At 44.2% G+C, this 13,945-nt stretch overlaps 2 protein-coding genes and 1 non-coding gene across 3 annotated transcripts; all 3 read left to right on the forward strand.

The window, feature by feature from the left end:
* Positions 1–5,249: 5,249 nt before the first annotated feature.
* On the forward strand, positions 5,250–5,322 carry TRNAA-AGC (transfer RNA alanine (anticodon AGC)). Its single transcript has one exon. It is a non-coding gene; the product is annotated as a tRNA-Ala (tRNA).
* Positions 5,323–5,709: 387 nt separating this feature from the next.
* LOC100272942 (nucleotide binding protein) lies at positions 5,710–8,693 on the forward strand. Its single transcript, NM_001147394.1, has 5 exons — positions 5,710–5,889; positions 6,115–6,366; positions 6,501–6,650; positions 6,737–7,441; positions 8,118–8,693. The coding sequence occupies exons 1-5, from the start codon at positions 5,785–5,787 to the stop codon at positions 8,346–8,348; spliced, it is 1,443 nt and encodes a 480-aa protein (NP_001140866.1). The 5' UTR covers positions 5,710–5,784; the 3' UTR covers positions 8,349–8,693.
* A 2,567-nt stretch (positions 8,694–11,260) lies between these two features.
* Positions 11,261–13,433, forward strand: LOC100192616 (uncharacterized). Its single transcript, NM_001137831.1, has 4 exons — positions 11,261–11,447; positions 11,548–11,651; positions 11,953–12,207; positions 13,021–13,433. The coding sequence occupies exons 1-4, from the start codon at positions 11,327–11,329 to the stop codon at positions 13,174–13,176; spliced, it is 636 nt and encodes a 211-aa protein (NP_001131303.1). The 5' UTR covers positions 11,261–11,326; the 3' UTR covers positions 13,177–13,433.
* The last annotated feature ends 512 nt before the right edge of the window (positions 13,434–13,945 follow it).

The raw sequence follows: 13,945 nt of genomic DNA on the forward strand, positions 1-13,945 counted from the left end.
CTGGGTTGCGCACACAATAACAGAGAATCCGGGGTCTAACTCATAAAATTTCTTAAGACTCATTTTCCCCCCGCACTGGACGACGGGTTTATTTTATAAAAGCGCAGGGACTCTTTTGAAAAGCTGCAGCCGCGAAGGGGTACGGTTAACTCTCGGCCGTCCGATCAAATATCGAAGGCCAGGATTAGATCGACATTAAGTCAAACCCGCACGTGATACAGACCCTCGGATCGAGATCTGATGGCCCCGAGGCCTCCACGACCAAATACTATCTCGATCGCACATCATGCGATCGACGACTCAGATGCAATCGACAAAGGGACATTCTATTTCTAATCTGAGCCATTCATCACCGATCCGAAGGCCGTAGTTCGTTTCTACGTGATTTAATCTCGGCCCTTAGCTACGAGATCCACGGTGGAGACGCCTTCTTCTACCCCTCGACCTCCAGAGCGGCGGTGCATCAACCAACGGTGGTGCCCCGCCAGAGAATGACGATCACCCGCACTATCGCATAATCCCCGTGAAAAGCCGATGTTACACGCAGAGGACAGCAAGGCAAAAACGATAGGAATTGTCTTACCGTCGATCGTTACACAGGGATGGCAGTCCACGACGGAGCACAGATTTAGGCGGATTTCCATGGCGACAAGAAATTCCAGCCCGATTCGGGGTCGCCCCGCCCGTGATGAAGCTACGGGCATGTGCGACATGCACTGGTCGATATCCACCAGCGCCGCTTGGCCTTCGCCGAGGACATGGGCGAGGAAATTGCTATGGCGACAATCTCAGCTCTCCACATCACAACGCTCTCTGGTGCTTCAGTACGTCAATGGCCAAGGGGATGACAGCAATCCTCAGACTATAGAGGTTCAGCCCAAATTCTGGTTCCCACAGACGCCACCCACGTGAGCGGGCCACACCCGACGATCTCCAGAGGCCGATTGGCCTACGGCGTCAACCTCCAATATGCCTGACGGTCTCCACGGCATCCTCCTTCTCTCCTTCTCTCTTGCTTCCCTTCTGTTAGTGCCGACGAGGCGCCCCAGTCGGTGGTGGTGGCCAACACAGCAGCGGCATCTGGCTCGGCGATGAAGACACCGAATGGTCCCTAGGTAGCGAAACGGTGGCGGCGGTCGATTTGAATCGCCACGGCACCATGGCAACGAAGCACCCCCATCGAAGAGGAGGAGGCGGCTTCCTGGTTTCCAGCTGTGGCTAGGAGGGCAAGTCTGTTTATATACCCAGATGGAGAGGGAAGCCCCAAACCCCAAGCAACAACTAATGCGCGAAGAATCCGGATAGGAATTCGGAGACCAGTTCGCCGAGCCCCGCAGTCCGCGCAAGAAAGATAATCCTGTTCACCCAGCCCCACCGGCAGTGACACAAAATTATACAGGTGCACTGTACGTGGATCTGAGCATTGGGGCCCACCGGCCAGAGGGTGCGTCCGGTTTTAGTGGACTCGCCTGAGACAATGGGCCGCACAGGGGCAACTGGATGATGGGCCATGCGAGGGGGAGCACGGGTGGGCCGAGAGATAGGCCGAGGCCAGCAAATGTTGGCCCAAGCGCATGTTATTATTTTTCTTTTCTTCTATTTTTCTTATTCCTTTTCTAACTTCTAAATTTCAAATTGGATTCAAATTTGATTTTGAACTTGCACTCAAATTTTAATGAACAAATAGAAGAGCTGAGCATGAATGCAGATCCATAATTTTATTTATTTATTATTTTACCATGTCTATGAAAAATGATTTTGAATACACCAATTATGCTCACATAATGTACATTAAGAAACTAATCTCTAAAAAAATACCTTAGCTTAAATATTTTAGAAGATATTTATAAATGTTTTATTCAATAAATTAACTCATATAAGGATTATATATATATTCTCCTATTTGAAAACATATTTATTCAAGTTACAGAATAAACTTTCTTAAATTACCCAAAACATTACATAATTATATTTTTTTATACATGTCATTATTATTTTTTTCTAATACAAACTTTGGGCTTTACACATATGGATGCAAGGCACGCGCTGGTTTCACAACACACGTACCTGCATTATTAATTTATGGTCCTGGACCTCTCCAGTTGCATCAACAGTCTTTAAAAAATACACCATCCCATTGCAATACACCAAAAAGTTAATGACGCTCTTTTGTGTAGGACTAGTCCATGAATCACACATTAGAGTCGCACCAAACTCATTCCACTCAATCTTCCATTTGTGAATCTCCTTCTGAAACTCCTTAACATTTTCATTAAGATACTTGCCATCAATCTCTCGACCAGTTGGTAATTTGACCCCCACACTTGCATTAAAGGCAACAAGATTATGTCAGCAACATAGATCAAATACAACAAAATATATTGTGTTATTTGTTACCTTGTTTTTGGGGCTCCATAATTGCGGCCCTAAAATATGGGTTATCGACCTTTCGACCCGGGATGCCAATGGCATGACAAGCCTTTGCCCAAGCCCTACCAAGAATCTCTTTCGAGCTCCTTCCCTTACTTGTCCAAGGACCAGTATCTATCCTATGTTGCCTTAGTCCAGAGGCTTGAGCAAGATTGTAGTCTCTAACACGTTCAGGTACCCTCTAGCTGGAGGATCCACCACCCCTATCATACCTTGCACCAGCCCTCTGACTAAATTCGTGCTCCACACGTGACTGATGCAGAGCCGCTTTAAGTTCATTCTCATACTCATCGTCCCCAAAATGGGTTCGTGCTGCCTCATCTGCCCTCAGCTGCTGCCTGAACCTAGAACTCTTTTTTCCTTTGTCTTATCTATGTCAAGTTGGAAGTATGCCTTTATGTCTGGAGGAACAGAGAGATATTTCTTGACATTCTTCCCTCTATGCGCGAGATGCTCCTTCAATCGGGTACCACCCCCTCCGCTCTTTGTTTCTCTACAATACTTGCATTTGAAACCTGCGCCAACCTTCTCTCCGTGCAACCAGACTCTATCTCTATCTCTTTCTCTATCTCTATCTTCATCCAACATGTCTCCTACAGATGTGGCAAAAATATCATATAACTTGAAACAATAACTAAACCATAACTAATACATAAACCATAAGCCATCACATCTATAATAACAATACCAAATCATATTTACAGTAGTAGTAAATAATATTATGAGTTACATATACTATAACTAAAACAAAGCTAGGCACTAAATATTAAAAATCCATGAACGGAATCTAACAATAACTATGTATTAAGTTATTAACACAAACATGAATGAAATCTGAAAACCTAAAAATTAACAATCCAAATCTAGGCACTAAATATCTAAAACAGAGCTAAATCTTGGTACCATAACCGGTTTACCGGTGGTAAAACACGATTTACCTCTCCCCGTAGGCGGTTTATCGCCGGTTTTGCGATGGAAACCGTCGGCGAGGGGATCTGCGACGACGATGGGGGGCAGCGGCGAAGCGGGCGGTAAACCGCTCCTGGCCGGCGGTTAACCGCGCTTAGCCGCCGGTAAAAGCCGCAGAGGCGGCGATTTTTACGTGTGTGGCGGCGTCGGGTCTGTGGCTAAGAGCGTAAGTGAATGGGGAAAGTGAGGGGAGCTACGGAGGACGCGGAGGAGAGGGGTGTTTAGATTTTTTTTGTTAACGGGTTAACGGGTCCATACATGTTTCTATTTTTTTGTTGGCTAAACTGATTTGAATTTAAATATCTTCTATACCAAATTACTCAGAAAAAATGTAGTTTTTTATCATATATTTTTTATAAAATTTTTCAAATTTTTTTAATTTAGACTGAATTAAAAAAAACCGTTGGAAAACCGTTACCGCCCCCTGACGGTTTCGGTTTACCAAGCGGTTTACCGCCGATTTTCGGCGGTTTTGGAATCCTTGGTTCAGGCCCATCACCCCATGTGCATGTCTGTATGCGTACCTGCGTAGCCTAGCCGGACCGTTCTTGATCGCCCACTGGCTCAGTTTTTTTAGCTTCTGGTCATCAAAAATTGTTACAGATTATCAAATGTCTAGTTTTTTAGCCTGTTTCTATGAGAATCACTTTAGTCAAAACCATCTAAAATCAATGTGAACATAGAAACGATTGAGTCGTTGATATAGTAGGAAATCGTCACTTTCTACCTCCTAAACCCTGTGACCCTTTTATCTTCCTCTTCATGTATTCTTCGCTATACTCAGATTCTCTCCACAACTGAATTCTTCTCGTAGTCAGATTTTCAGAAAATCTCTTCAGAAATAAGCCGAACCAAACAGACCATGTGCGGCTGCTACATGCAATGTGTGAGAAGGAAGATACGCTACACGGCTGCGTGCCATACCATGATGGTGGTGATGGCAACGACATATTTTACCAGTCGAACCGATAAACATGTACTTTGTCCAAGTTAGGGCATGTATAACTCTGAGACATTGGTTGGGGTTTCCAAGTACAAGAGACACTTAAAAGGCTATGTGATACAACCCAAAACCCTTAGACCATAAATACAATTAAGAGACAATATTCATGAATAGTCATGAAGAGTCTCTTGTATATTTTCATCTAACCTCCTAGAGAACGCTCAAGAGACCCCATATTAAATGGGGTTGTACATGCCTTTATAGATGTGCCTGCAAGCCCATATATACTTAGGGGCATGAAAACCTATGATATAATCATAATTATTATGATATAATCATAATTTGCTTCTAAAAAATACATGTTAGTCATAACAATTCTATATATTTTTGATTAATCACTAAAACACTTGAGGGCCTATGCGTTAACATTAGTCAGTTGCCTATGTATTGCCATGATTTCTCTATATATATATATATATATATATGAGTAGAATTTGTTGTAACAAGACATAAAAATATATGTGTTCTATTTTTTAGGTAGATGTAAATGTGGAACCAACAATCAAGGTTTGTGGGTTGATCGCTGAAACTGGTGATTGATATAGTAGAGATGTATAAGTCTTGCTATTATAGTTAGAGTTATATTTTTCTTTTGACAAACGGAACAACGTTCCAACTTCTACCATCCATCACAGCTCACATGGTTTCAAAAAAAAACTGATCTTGTAGATCCAGTGTGGTGTTTGGTTCGATTTTGATAGCTATAGGACTTTACGTTCAGGGTTAAGACAAACAAAAATTCGTGAGTAGGCAGAAGGTTAAAACATGAACGGTGTCCATGCTTTGCAACTAAAAGTGATACGGTTGTATCTGATAAATAATATACTTGTTTTGTTTATAACAAAAAGGGGATGTAGCTCAGATGGTAGAGCGCTCGCTTAGCATGCGAGAGGTACGGGGATCGATACCCCGCATCTCCAGTTTCGTTTTTTTGCGCTAGGCGATGGAAGGTTCACATCTGTCGAATACCAAGTGTGGAGAGTAGGGTGCTGTGGAAGAGGCGAGCTGAGGAAGGGAAGGGAACCCTCTTGACCGCCGGCGGCGAGGGGAGATGCCGCCGGAGAGGACGAGGAAGTCGAGGACGGAGGAGCCGGCATCTCCAGTTTCGTTTTTTTTGCTCATTTTGCATGCCGGTCAAATTGTTCCGCGTAGTGTATTTGTCGGGCAGAATTTCAGAGAGCGCAACAACTGGTGGGCTTCAAGGTCGACACATTCCGGTCCGGCCCAGTTAGGCCAGACGCGAGCGGGTGAGGAAAGGAGCCGTTCGCTAGGCGATGGACGGTTCACATCTGTCGAATACCAAGTGTGGAGAGTAGGGTGCTGTGGACGAGGCGAGCTGAGGAAGGGAAGGGAACCCTCTTGACCGCCGGCGGCGAGGGGAGATGCCGCCGGAGAGGACGAGGAAGTCGAGGACGGAGGAGCTGTGGGAGCGCGAGGTCGGCGGTCTCCCACCCAAGCGCTTCGCCAACTCCGTCATGGCCTCCAAGGTTTTCCCGTCTCTCATCTCGCGCTCCGATGAGGGGAGGATCTCACGATTCTGTTTGTGCTTTACACCAACCATGGCTCCGTGAATTGGAAGCAAAATTAGGGCGTAGTGCTGAGGAATTAGTGGGTTCGATTCGGTTTCGAGATTCGCCCTGCGCTTGTGGAGTTTGGGGGCGAGGATGGGGTGGAGTGGCAGCTTATGACCAGGTTGCCTGTGCTGTGCGCAGGAGTTTGTGCAGTCTCTCAACATCCAAAAGCGGCTACGGAAGCACAGGAGCTGCGTCAACACGATAAGCTTCAGCGCGGACGGGAGGCTGCTCCTCTCCGGGTCCGACGACCGGACCCTCGTGCTGTGGGACTGGGAGGAGGCGGCGCCGGCCTTGTCGCTCCACACTGGGTTCAGCAGCAACGTGTACCACGCGCTGTTCATGCCTGTCTCCGGTGACAGGAGCATCGTCTCGTGCGCTGCTGAAGGGGATGTAAGCATCTTTTACAATTTTACATGGTGTTGTCCTTGTATCAACAAGTTCGATGATCTGGTGTTTGAGCTAATGTGCTCTTTTTGGTCACTCAAGCAATTGCCCTGTGTTTGTCTTTTATGGATTCGAAACAGGTGATCCATTCACAGATACAGGAAGGGGGGCGTGTGGTTACACACACACACAAACTTGTTGAGTTGGGCTTTGCAGTACACAGGTTGGCTGTTGAGCCAGCAAGTCCTCACACGTTCTACTGCTGCTGTCAAGATAGCTCCGTGTGGCTTGTATGTTGCTGAGTTCCTTTGCATCTTTGTATCCCTGCTCAGATTCTTCTTCTCGCTGCTGACTCTGGTCTCTGTTCTCTCCTCAGTTTGATCTCAGGGCGCGAAATGCCATGGAATTGTTTAAATGTAGGGCTGCGAACTATCACACTGCTGAAAATATCGCACTCTATGCTATTTCCTTAGACCCAAGGAAGCCCTGTTGTTTTGCAGTTGCTGGATCAGATCAGTATGTAAGGATATATGATACCCGTAAGATTTTTGTGGATGGGAATTCTAGTTTCAGTCGCCCAACTGAGCACTTCTGCCCTCCGCATTTGATTGGTCGAGTGGAAGAAGAAATAACTGGTTTGGCCTACTCACAGACCAGCGAGCTATTAGCGTCCTATGGTCAAGAAGATATCTACCTTTTCTCAAGAGAGCATGGTTTACACTTCAACAATGTTGAGGTCAATAAACGACTCCTGGAGGATATGATTGAGCCTTCATTTAGTGATAAGTTGCCTGTACCTAAGAAATTCAAGGGACACCGGAATGAGGAAACCGTGAAGGGGGTTGACTTCCTTGGCCCCAACTGTGATTTTGTTACCTCTGGGTCAGACTGTGGCAGCATATTTATTTGGAGAAAGAAGGATGCAGAACTGATCAGAGCGATGCGTGGAGATAAGCGGGTTGTAAACTGTGTCGAACAGCACCCTTCTGGGATTGTTCTAGCAAGTAGTGGCATTGAGAATGATATCAAGATTTGGGAACCTGGTGAAGGTGAAAACCGCTCCATCGTTCAAGCTGACGAGGTATGTGCATGCTGTACTTGATTCTCTTATCCTTCTTCTTCCTGGTTTCTTATTATGTTCTTGGTATGCACATCCTGTCATAAAATCACCTAATGTATTGGACAAGCATGACAAAAAATTCTAACAACATTTGCATAACGATTTAGCTTGCTTGGTGTTTGTATTGTGAATCTGAAGTATCCACTGTAAGCTGTGTAAAGGAAAAGACCAGAGTGGATCAGTTTTGCATTAGAAAACAACTTGAGTTAGGAATGACGGTCTCTTGTTGGAGTCGCTATTGAACTACCAGAATCTAACGTTATGAAAATCCATGTGATGTTGATTATTGCAAAAGGCATGCTCAGTAGTTTGATGCACCACAGTTCTCATGTATATAAAACTAAAAGATAGTGATCGAATTATAGTTTAAGCTTTTAAAATGTATAGTTGTTTTAATGAAAAACCAAAAGAAAAGAGAGAGGATGTGTAATCTACCTTAGTCCACGCAAAAGCTAATTTATTTTTTTATTTTGGTGCTATAACAGTGGTATGATCCTCCAAACCACATTCCTGTTCTTATTACTTGACACTTTCGGAGATATCGGTTTCTGCTGCTCTACTTTTGAGTGTGAACAGAGAAAATGTTATTGCTACACGAGTGATTTTGGAATGCTGACATGGAATTTGAATTTTGAAGGACGATGACAATACTGTTTGGATCCACGGCAGCAGTGATTCTGATGACTTCTTTGACGACAATGGTTTCGGTTTGATGGTCATGGAACCGATCCATTTATATGAAAACAGCGATAATGATTCATATGAGGAGGATACATCGTCAGAGGAACATGACAGTGATGGTGACAGCAGTGCCGGAGATGAAGATTCCGATGGGGGAAACAGTGCAGGAGATGAGGGCGACGATTGATGATCAAGGACACGGATCCATGCCTATTCCCAGGGAGCAAATCTTCATCCGAGAACAGCTGATTCTTTTGTGGTTGTGGTTGTGGTTGTAGCCTTGTAGGTTATTTTGGGAGGAGCAAGGCTTACCCAAAAAAACAAAAAAAAAAACGTTTTTAGTTAGGATTATCATGGGTTACTGTTTGGTGTTCCTCTGTGTATATATTTTTCGTCGGAATTGGGGTAGTCTACCGTACCGATGCAAACGTACTGTGGAAGCTAATGTTCGAACGGGAGACTGAAATGGTCATGATGTTGAATGGCATCAAGTATTCAACCATTTCATACAATAGTTTGGTGGAAAGTTTATAAAAAATTGTCTCCTCTTCGTGGATGGCCATTTCTAGTTAAGATCAGGAAACTTCACACCCTTAATGATCTACCTAATCTACTATATAACTAAAAGCTAAATGAATCTAGCTTCGCTGCTGGGTGTCAAGATAAAATTAGGGCTCGTTTGGGAGCTTGAAAACCGGCGAGTTTTCCTGCCTAAACCCAGGTTATCTATCCCCCGTGTAAGAAATTATCCGTGTAGCTATCTCAATGTTTGGAAGCCCATAGGACAGGAAAGCGTGACCCTGGCTCGAGCCGGTTTTCACGGGGAGAGAAAACGCGCCTCGAAAGGCCGGGCATGCAGTCCACTCCCCTCGCCATGTCCTCTTCCGTATCTGTCGCTGCCTCTGTATCCACTCCGAAATTGTTAGCAGGGAGGGCAGGTTACAGTTCGTTTCGCTACACGGTACCCAAACGGGCACAGGGTAAATGCCGCCGTCGGGCAGCAGCACATGGGTGATAGACACTGCAGGTAATGCCCCACCGGTGGTGGCTGACCAGGGTGGGCTGTTACCTAGCTTCCAAACGAGACCTAAAGTTTGTTCACTAACGGACAACAAAATAAGTATTGCTTTTGTTTTTTTATTTGTCGCGGTTTAGTTGAAAAATAATTTTTTTAATTTGTCGTGGTTTATTTAAAAATAAACTCGCGGACAACAAATATTTTAGAACGTAGGTAGTAGGATTTAGATAAGTGGGTACGAGGCAAATGAGATAGAAGTGGATGGCGGCCTAAAAGACAGTTGGTTTTCTGGTCTAAGCTTTTAGTTGACTAGAGTTGACAACTAGAATTTTAGACCAATCTAGTTTACTTGTGTGATCTGAATAAAGTTAGTTAAACTTCTACAAATATTCGAGAATGAAAGTAGTAGGATTTAGATATGTGGGTACGATGCGAATGAGATAGAAGTGGATGGCGGCCTAAAAGACACTTGGTTTTTTGTCTAAGCTTTTAGTCGACTAGAGTCGACAACTAGAATTTTAGACCAATCTAGCTTACTTGTGTGATTTGAATAAAGTTAGCTAAACTTCTACCGGTACTTTAGACGAATCTTGAGTTGGTTAGTTAGTCTGAGTAGCACTCATCAGATCATAGGTTTGACTCCCCGCGGGAGTAAATTTAAGGATGTGGTTAAACAAATCATCTCGTTTGTCCTACACCAAAGTGTAGGTCTAAGACTCGGTCGTGGTTGTTTCTCACATGAGCTACAGTACCGCTGTGTATGGATGGAGCAAGAGTTCGAAGGTTTTCTTGACCTGCGTGAGATCTTCTTCTTAATATAATGCCCAGAGTTGTCTTACACCGCATGTCAAGTTTTTTTTAAGATAGAGTGATCTAAAATTTTGTAACTAACCTTCTAACCATGATATTTAAATAAATTTAGCATTTTTATGTTATATATATATATATATATATATATATATATATATATACACACGAGTAGCACATATATATGTTAGGGTGGATGGACATCACATACAGTGACGAATAACGATGCTCTATATATATAATAAAGAGTAAAGTGTGCTTACGGTCTCTAAATTTGTTCATGTATGTCAAACCGGTCTTTAATAGTTGACGATTAGATCCCTAAAACATTGTTCTGGTGTCATTTTAATTCAATTGACTGTGAACAGAATCTGATTAGCTGACGTGGCCTTGCCATAGTGTCGTCCATGTGGCACAACATCGTCGGAGCATGACACGGCGAGGAGGTGGCCATGTGGTAAGAGCATGCCACGTGGATGACACGGTGGCAAGGCCATATTAATTAACCAGGTCTTGTTCACAGTCGATTAGACTAAAATAACACCCGAATAATTCTTAGGGACCTAATCTATTATTCTAAGAGTTTAGGGACCAGTTTGACAAACCTGAGATCGCCAGCCCACTTTAGGAGGTGTTTGTTTTTAGGGACTAATTTTAGTCCATAAATTGCACGAAAAAACTAAAACTCTATGTTAGTTTCCGTATTTGGTAATTTAGTGACCAAAATGGAATAAAATGAAGGGACTAAAAATTAGTCACTAGAAACCAAACACCCGAGCTGGTTTGTGAAAATTTATTATAAAGTTAGGGGGTTTTGGTTTTTAGAGACTAATTTTTAGTCCCTCCATTTTATTTTATTTTACTTATTAAATTACTAAATACGAAAACTAAAATAGAGTTGTAGTTTTTATATTTAGCAATTTAGTGACTAAAATAGAATAAAATGAAGGGACTAAAAATTACTCCCTACAAACTAAACACCCTTTTAAAACGGATTAAGACCATGTTTTGACGCCCCCAATTTTTTTTTAAAAATCTGGTTTATATAAATTGAGGTGGTTCGAATTGGTAGACACGGTTTATAAAAATTAGATTCTTAGTTTCTTAATAAGAAGCTGGTCTAAAAACTGGTGTTAAAAAAACTGGATTGCTTTCAGACAGGTCTAACAAAAAAAATGTTGTGAAAATCGACCAACTGAACAGAAGATGTGGGGCCAACAAGCTCCGTTAATTCTCACCCGCTCCTTCGAAAAGAAATGAAATGATGCCTCCCAGCAGAAGAAGAAAAACATCTCACGCCACGCCTGCTCCAGCACCTCGCTCTCCGCTCCGTTGGCCCCATGGAGTCCGTCGCGTCCGCCGCGATCGCCACCACCTCCCGCTCTCTCCCGCTCCCCTTCTCTTCTGCCCCGGTCCACCGCCGGCGCCGTGCCGCCTTCCTCCCCGTTGCCGCCTCCAAGCGTACGTGTCCGTCCCTCCCCTCCCCTCCCCTCCCCTCCCCGCGCGTCTCGTTTCGACCACTCCGGTGGCGTAATCCTCACACATCACGAGTCATGTACAGGTCACGACGACGACAAGGAGGCCGCGAAAGGGTCCAGCTCGGAACCACGGCGCGAGCCTACCAGCCTCGCGCCGTACGGACTCTCCATCTCGCCACTCTCCAAGGTACGGACGCGGCGGCGGTAAACCCGCCGTAACCACCTTTGGCGCAATCCGACAGCACCCCGGGCCGATTCGCTCGTTTTCGTGCCGTCTCGTCCTGCATTTCTATTGGGCATCTCTTAGTAACTAGCACTCGGATCGAACTGGGCGGGTTTAGGCTCGCTTTGCGCTCGCAGATTCGCGCCATCTCGTGCGATTTCTCGCTTCGATTCGCTGCCATGCCGCCCGCAAATTGTCTGATCGAGCTGTTTGATTGGTTGATGCTGTGACGTCGGCTGACCTGGCTCCTGTGCCGCATCGGCAGGACGCGGCCATGGGGCTGGTGGTGAGCGCTGCCACGGGGAGCGGCTGGACGACGGGATCGGGGATGGAGGGCCCGCCGACGGCGAGCAAAGCCGGTGGGGCTGGCAGGCCGGAGGTGTCGACGCTGCCTTGGTCCCTCTTCACGAAATCACCGCGGCGGCGCATGCGGGTGGCCTTCACCTGCAACGTGTGCGGGCAGCGTACGACCAGGGCCATCAATCCTCATGCCTACACCGATGGAACTGTGTTTGTTCAGGTATGAACTAGTATGTGGTTAGTGTAACCAATGTCTTAATAAGAGTCAAGTTAAGATGATCCTTGTCCTGCCGTAGTTAAGTGTATGGATGTGCCCAAATTATAGGTCGTTTTGGCTTGTTTAGTTACATTAGATATAATGCATGTCTAGATACATAGCTTTTGCTATGTACCTAGAAAAGCCAAAAAGACCTATAAATGGGAACGGAAAAAATTCTGCATCTGTTCAAAATTTAAGAACTTGGATATCCTAGAGATGAGAAAAGAGACATCATGTTGCAATAATCTGATGCAATTCTTCTGAATATTGAAAGAAATGAATACTGCTGTCAATAATTACTACAGTTTTACCATGGGTTATATATTCTTCCACAAAATTGCCATATGTACCATTCAAAATTGCCATTTTGTGTGTGTGCTCTATATAGATGTTGGATTAGATATGTAGTGTTCTTTCAGTTTCAGACGCGTCAATTGCTTAAATAATTGTAGTCCATCCAATATCAACCCAAGATGTGTATCTTCTTTTGGTGTAAAGCTCAAGCTTGCCTGTATTGTGAATTATCATAGTTCTCTATTAGGTTTGCGGTCATCTCTGGCCTTGATTTTTTTTTCTTTCTATACATGGAACTCCAGATCTAAATTGTTTTTCACATGTAATTAGCTACGACCTATGCGGGACAATGATACCTGCAAGTTGTTCTTTTCCGCATTTGAATGTTGTCCCTTTCTTTCACCGGTGCTGCATTCTGTCTAGCTGTTTGCTTTCAAATGTATGTATCCACATTTGCTTGATCTTGGTCTGTTGTTACAGTGCTGCGGTTGCAACGTGTTCCATAAGTTGGTCGACAACCTGAACCTGTTTCATGAGATGAAGTGCTATGTTGGCCCAGATTTCCGCTACGAAGGGGATGCTCCATTCAACTACCTTGACAGAAACGAGGATGGCGACAGTATCTTCCCTCGCTAAAGCCTCCCTTATGTTGCAGACTTGCAGTACCCAAAAACAAATGATCGGTCCTGTTCTAATTTGTTCGTGTAGCTGTACTTAATAAGCAGATGTACCTTCATGAACCTGTAAGACTAGTTTATCATACGCATAGATGACCAGTCACTAGAATCTACACTGGAGTTGTAATGTCGGTGACCAGTTAGTGTAATTTTCAATTGCCTGTCAACTTTTGGGCATATAATAAAAAATATGACCTGCATTTCGTCATTTGTTTCAACAAGAGCGGTGCCAGTTTTCCCTCTAGACGGTACCTTACCTTTTCATTTTTCTCATTTTCTGGATCTTAAGTTATGATGCTTTGTCATTAAGCATCTGAACTCTTCTTTTACAAGGATATAAGCGGATTTACGGAAAACAGTGGTGTTGGGTATATATGGATAATGTTGATACATAAATGCAAATTTGTGGGTTGCACTCCCCATCAGCCATCAGAATGTTAGTTGTCGATCTCAGAAGCTGTTCTGCTTCCTAATGGTCATAGATGAAGTAAAAAGTATATCTTGATCTCATTCAGAAGAACAGGTACGACTGTCAAGATTTGACAGTGCTGGAGGAAAATGAGCTGGTATATGGTGACACATCGCCTCCCGTATGACGAAAACAAAATACTAAAAGATTTTAACACATCGCTACTATTTCCTCAAGCTTGGTTTATCATTTGGATTGATGGGCTCGTAGTGGATCCACTGCTTATTCTTGAGAGGTTGGCTTTCTATCTGGAATCGAC

This window comes from Zea mays, chromosome 6 (genome assembly GCF_902167145.1).
Source record: "Zea mays cultivar B73 chromosome 6, Zm-B73-REFERENCE-NAM-5.0, whole genome shotgun sequence".
NCBI lineage: Eukaryota > Viridiplantae > Streptophyta > Magnoliopsida > Poales > Poaceae > Zea > Zea mays.

Coding starts and splice junctions, on each gene's coding strand:
- LOC100272942 (NM_001147394.1), top strand. CDS start 5,785: ATGCCGCCGGAGAGGACGAGGAAGTCGAGGACGGAGGAGCTGTGGGAG. Junction 5,890..6,114: donor ACTCCGTCATGGCCTCCAAG/GTTTTCCCGTCT, acceptor TGCTGTGCGCAG/GAGTTTGTGCAGTCTCTCAA. Junction 7,442..8,117: donor CCATCGTTCAAGCTGACGAG/GTATGTGCATGC, acceptor TGAATTTTGAAG/GACGATGACAATACTGTTTG.
- LOC100192616 (NM_001137831.1), top strand. CDS start 11,327: ATGGAGTCCGTCGCGTCCGCCGCGATCGCCACCACCTCCCGCTCTCTC. Junction 11,652..11,952: donor CCATCTCGCCACTCTCCAAG/GTACGGACGCGG, acceptor CCGCATCGGCAG/GACGCGGCCATGGGGCTGGT. Junction 12,208..13,020: donor ATGGAACTGTGTTTGTTCAG/GTATGAACTAGT, acceptor CTGTTGTTACAG/TGCTGCGGTTGCAACGTGTT.